Raw genomic sequence first — 5,367 nt, 5'->3', positions numbered from 1 at the left:
CCTCTGAGTACTTATCAGCCAGATCGGATGATTCAGGCTGAGAATAGCTATAGTCCTGGTCCATTTCTTACTTAACCTGAAGATAAACAAGAAGAAGCAGATTAGACTTAGTACAACAATTGTTTTAAAGAACTAACAATCTGATTAAGTTAGTTAATACAATAGCCGAGTTACTAGAAATTAAAATAGACTTATATTGATTTAGTTTGAAACAGGAAATACAAATCAAACAGGAAATACTAAAACAGGAAATACAAATCAAACAAACAGGGAATACAAATCAAATACATGAGCCGAGTTACTAGAAATTTAAGCAAGAGAAACAAACAACAAACACATGCTCTAATATCAGAAATACTGGGACACTATCTTGTTCATGATAACTTCTTCACTCGCATTCAAGGGTTCTTTTTTGGCTAAGAGAGTGTCTAGGATGGCCAGCTTCTGTAGTTTCTCCTTTTCAGCCAATTCCTCTTTCTTGACATCCCACATGCTCTTATACTCAGCAAGAGTCTTCACGTTTGTGGACTGAGCATTGTTCCTCTTCGCCTTCGCAGCCTTGATCCCTTCTGGCCTTTTCTCATACTCCTCAACATTGCAGCTTGATGATTGTGAACCTTCAGTAGCTTGTTTCCTCTTCGTTGCAGGCTGAGAAGGGGGGCGTGTTAATAGTGTTAAGGGTTAGAAATTTCTGCTCAAACCTTAACCGAAACCAACAATGTTCAAGGTTAAATCTCTTCTTATGGTCAGCGAAGTAGATATCATGTGCATTCTTTAAGATATCATTTTCCGAATGACCAGAGCTGTTCAGTCTCTCTGCAGCTGCGAATGCCGCATAGAACTTGTTAGTTTGGTCATTTATCTTGTGCCAACGCTGCTTGCAATGTGTCACCAACATCTGTTCACCACCATTTCTAGCATGAGGAGTGTCAGCATAGTATTTTTGAATCCTTTGCCAGAAGCTTCCTCCCTTTTGTTGATTTGCAACGATGGCATCTTTTGAAGTGTTGAGCCATGCGGATATCAAAACTTCATCATCAGCAGGTGTCCATGTCTTTATCTCCTTGCGCTCCAATGGTGTTTCTTGCGAAAGAGTTGGCGCCTCAGAAGGTTGGGAGCTGTGAGGAAAAGGTTGGGAGCTGTGAGGAGAATGTTGGGAGCTATGAGGAGAAGGTTGGGAGCTCTGTCCAGAAGGTGGATAACTTTCCCAACGAAAGTTTTCATTTAAACCACCTTCTTCTTGACTGTTAAGCAGGTTTAAGTAAGAAGAAGACTGAAAGAAGGGATTCGTAGAATCCATATGAAGAAGCGAGTAGAGAAGAGAAGGAATGAGAAGAGAAGCGAGTATAGAAGAGAAGTGATAAGCGAGTACAAGTGAGAAGGGGTTACTAAATGAAAGATATTTATGATGGAAATAGGAAGAAGATGGTTGGGGTTTAATAGGTTAAAAGGTAACTTGGAATAAGTAACAAAACATAAAGACCAAATAACCAATGTCTAATCACAATTTATGACAAGTACACATTACAACTACCAAATTAAACAAGAAACTTTGAACAAACCACACCAAAATTAAATACAATCAACTACACAACAATCACAATTTATTAGAAGTACACATTACAACTACCAAATAAAAAACCTAAAATCCTTTAAGACAAAAAAAAACAAAAGTTGTATCAAAATCAATGTAAAAAACATTTTAGCAACCATACGAGTACTTATCACACTAGTTCGTATACATGTCGAAGCAACCATATCAATTACACAACAATCACCAAATTTAAAACCTATAATAGAGTTTCTATATACCAATGATCCTTTAACAATTAAGACAAAAAACTAAAATTTTACCAAAAACAATTAAGACAATCACCAAATTTAAAACCTATAATAAAGTTTCTATATACCAATGATCCTTTAAAAATTGGTAAACTATCAACAGCAAACGACACAGACACAAAGACGTTGATAAGATGAAAACGACACACACACAGACACAGACGACACAGACACAGAAACAAATCGATCATTACACATGAAAAAACAGAACGAGACCAAAGCAACAAAACCTAATTCGATAACCCTAATTCGATAACCCTAATTCAATAACCCTAATTCAATAACCCTAATTTAATAACCCTAATTCGATAACCCTAATTTAATAACCCTAATTCAATAACCCTAACTCGATAACCCTAATTCGATAACCCTAATTCTCTAACCCTAATTCGATAATCAGCGATAATGAGAGAAATCTCATATTGGAGGAAGAAGACAAACCTTAATTAGCACAATTGAACCGCCGGACAAGCTTCGGGAGACAGAGAAGATTGCTTCGGGAGAGAAGATCGAATCGCCGGACAAGCTTCGGGACAGAAGATCGGACCGGCTTTGGGAGAAACAGAAGATCGGCTTCGGTAATCTATCAAGAAATTCCGGTGAGAAGAACGGAACGGCTTTGTGAAATCGTCGAGGATGTGTATCGTCTTCGTCATCGCCATCGAGAGAAAAGAAACAAGTCGAATAAATTTTGTCTCGACAAATTTTTTTCCTTTAACCCTAGAGAATTCGACACCCAATCAGAATAGAGCACGTGGCGAAGAAGACGGACAAAAAACGTCCCAAAATAAGAAGCGTTTTTCGATAATGGGCCTTTTAGAATTAAATTAAAATCCAAAAAAAAACGAAGGACAGCCCGAATCATCGCCGTTGCACATGGTCTCAGTATAGCGTAAAAGTAACCAAAACGCTTGAATGCTAGATATACTAAATACATAGTATAGAATGTAGTAATGTACTTAGCAGTTAGGACGCTGCACGCCTTTTAACCAAGCTGAAAACAGCATTGTTCTGATTTGTTGAACTTTTTTACAGACCTCTATAACGTATATTTGGTTCGCTAGTCGCATAAAAGCTATAATCATTATGCGTCTTTTCTGAATGAGATGGACCAAAAGAACAAAAAGAAAAAAAGCAAAAAAGAATGCCAAAAGGTGGATGTATCCGATAACTTAACCCGGAAAAAAATGAAATATATACATTGGTGTTCCAAGTGGTTTTGACCATTGTTTCCATTAAACCGTTAGAATGAGAGTATGAGACCATGAATCAACCTATCCAAAGAACTTGCAAGAAAATAATTTGCTTAAATCTTCGACCGACAATATTTCCTTTAAAAATATATACACATTGAACAACGTGTTACATGACACCTTTTAGGCCCATATTTTCCAAGACTTGCATGTGAATTTTTAAAACCAACTATTTTGGCAACACACAGGAACATATACTATACCGAATACGGTAATACGGTATACATGTATAGTATAAAGTAAAACTGATCTTTAAAACTGATCTTACTTCTTTAAACCTAAACTAAATTCACAAGAATATAAAAGAAAGGGAAGACTTAAATTAAACTAAAGCAATAGAGGCTTCTGAAGATCAAACTCTGTTCTAAGCACACTTTCTTCATCATCTTCTTTTATTTCATCTCCTTCTCCATCTTCCTCTTTCCCTTTAGCCCACAGAACGAAGTAGAGTCCTCCGAACATCAACGCCATTCCCGCAAAGCTAATTTGACACATACAAAAAAAACACAAGAAAGAAGATAAATGACTTCTGTTTCTGTCTAAAACGTCCTATATATACTTTGAAGGAGAAAAGCTGCAAGAAAAATTTACATTCCGAGGTTGAAACTCTCTTCCATAGTAAAAGCAGAGAAAAGAACACAAACCACCGTAGCAATTGGACTAAAGATAGACACAATTACTGGTCCTTTCCTCTTAATCACCCATGCATTGAAGCTTAACCCTCCTCCACTAACCAACCCTCCCTACAAACAAAAGTCTTATTGTAACATTTTTCAACACATTCAAATGTTGCCCACCATATATGATTCATGAGATATGTACCAGCATTGCGTATCCCACAAGGTGACCGAAACCGATAACTGATGCACTTTCTATTTCCATACTTCCTTTAAGAGCATACTGCAAAGCTACCGTGGTGATCCCACCCATTAAAGATACCATCGAGAACATTGATACAGGCGCCGGAAACTCGGCTAGTATGGATGCCTAATTAGGACGATCAAAGTGATTTCACAAGCAAAGAAACAGATTAGCACAACCGGATATATAAATATGATAGCTCTAGAGCTAAGAAGGGGTATAAGGTGAAACCTGAAGGACAACACTAGAGGACAAGCAGCAGATGGCGAGGAGGAGATAGAGGCAACCTAAGATCTTGTCCTTGTCTAAAACGACTTCGTCAGGGACAATAGGCATAGTCTTCGCCGAGATTGAAGTAGCGGCAGTACTGTGCATTAAGCTCATAATGAAAGCTCCCATCACACACAACACTGTCCCTCCCATCTTAACTCTACTGTACATACAACTTAGCTTCACTTTCTCCATCCTTAACAAAGTCAAATTATTTAAAACCTATTAATAAAGGCTTTAATCTTTCGTTACTAAACAGAATAAATCAAAAGAAAAGAAAAAGATTTACCCAGCAGCCCAAGCAATGACAAAAATTAAAGCAGGGCAGAGATTAGGCATAGCTGTAGCCATTGATGCAGAGGTGTGTTTCATTCCTTCTAAGTATAGCCACTGGAACAGAGTCACTCTGTTTCAAACACAACTTCTCTCTTATTTAGTTATTTGTTATGATTTTTTTTTTTTTCTCCTTCTCTTTCAGAATAAGTAAGTAAGCATCTAACAAGAAAAAGAACATGCAGAAATTAAAAGGATTTATTTTACCCAGCAAGAGCAACTAAAACTAGTTTAGTCTTCAACTTGAAACTTAGACTTGTGGGCCAAAGTTTCCTGCAAAATTTAAAATATACCAAACACAAGACAAAAACAAGAACCATTTTACAAGAATCCAAAGACAATAAAAATAGAAATACAGTATGGCACTTTGCTTTTACCTTTCAAGAAGAAAAGCAAGAGGAGTGATGAGAAGAACTGAAGCAAAGGTGCAGAAGATAACGATAAGAAGAGGGTCAATTCCAAGAGACAACAAGTGACTCAGTAGCTCCGAGTTTCCGGCGTAAATAACCTGAGCTCCGGCCAATCCTCCGATGATCCCTACTTCTTGTAACGTCTCTCTCTTCATCATCTTTTTCCAACACAAAAAGAAACAAAAAAAATGAATAGTAACAACGGATAAAATCAGTTGAAACCCATTTGGCTGCAAATGGAAACACGAGGTTTCGATTTTGTGGCTGGTGGAGCAACTAAAAGAAAAAAAAGCAGAGAAGACAGTTTTGTAAGTGTTTTCTTTTTTGGGTTTTCTTGTTAAATGAAAACAGAAGAAGAGACGCTTTGTTTGTGATCTCTTTATCTGGTAATGCGTATG

The 5,367-nt window shown here is 37.2% G+C and overlaps 2 protein-coding genes across 2 annotated transcripts; both read right to left on the bottom strand.

The window, feature by feature from the left end:
* On the bottom strand, nucleotides 349-1,300 carry LOC104733576 (glutathione S-transferase T3-like). Its single transcript, XM_010453145.1, has 2 exons — nucleotides 770-1,300; nucleotides 349-648 (listed from the first exon to the last, which is right to left on the bottom strand). The coding sequence occupies exons 1-2, from the start codon at nucleotides 1,298-1,300 to the stop codon at nucleotides 349-351; spliced, it is 831 nt and encodes a 276-aa protein (XP_010451447.1).
* Nucleotides 3,230-5,127, bottom strand: LOC104731929 (WAT1-related protein At4g16620-like). The gene is made up of 7 exons (XM_010451438.2): nucleotides 4,937-5,127; nucleotides 4,767-4,832; nucleotides 4,516-4,632; nucleotides 4,188-4,422; nucleotides 3,918-4,082; nucleotides 3,687-3,838; nucleotides 3,230-3,576 (listed from the first exon to the last, which is right to left on the bottom strand). The coding sequence occupies exons 1-7, from the start codon at nucleotides 5,125-5,127 to the stop codon at nucleotides 3,423-3,425; spliced, it is 1,080 nt and encodes a 359-aa protein (XP_010449740.1). The 3' UTR covers nucleotides 3,230-3,422.

The sequence above is a fragment of the Camelina sativa genome, chromosome 12, assembly GCF_000633955.1.
Source record: "Camelina sativa cultivar DH55 chromosome 12, Cs, whole genome shotgun sequence".
Taxonomy (NCBI): Eukaryota; Viridiplantae; Streptophyta; class Magnoliopsida; order Brassicales; family Brassicaceae; genus Camelina; species Camelina sativa.
This window is presented reverse-complemented; position numbering and strand designations above follow the sequence as displayed.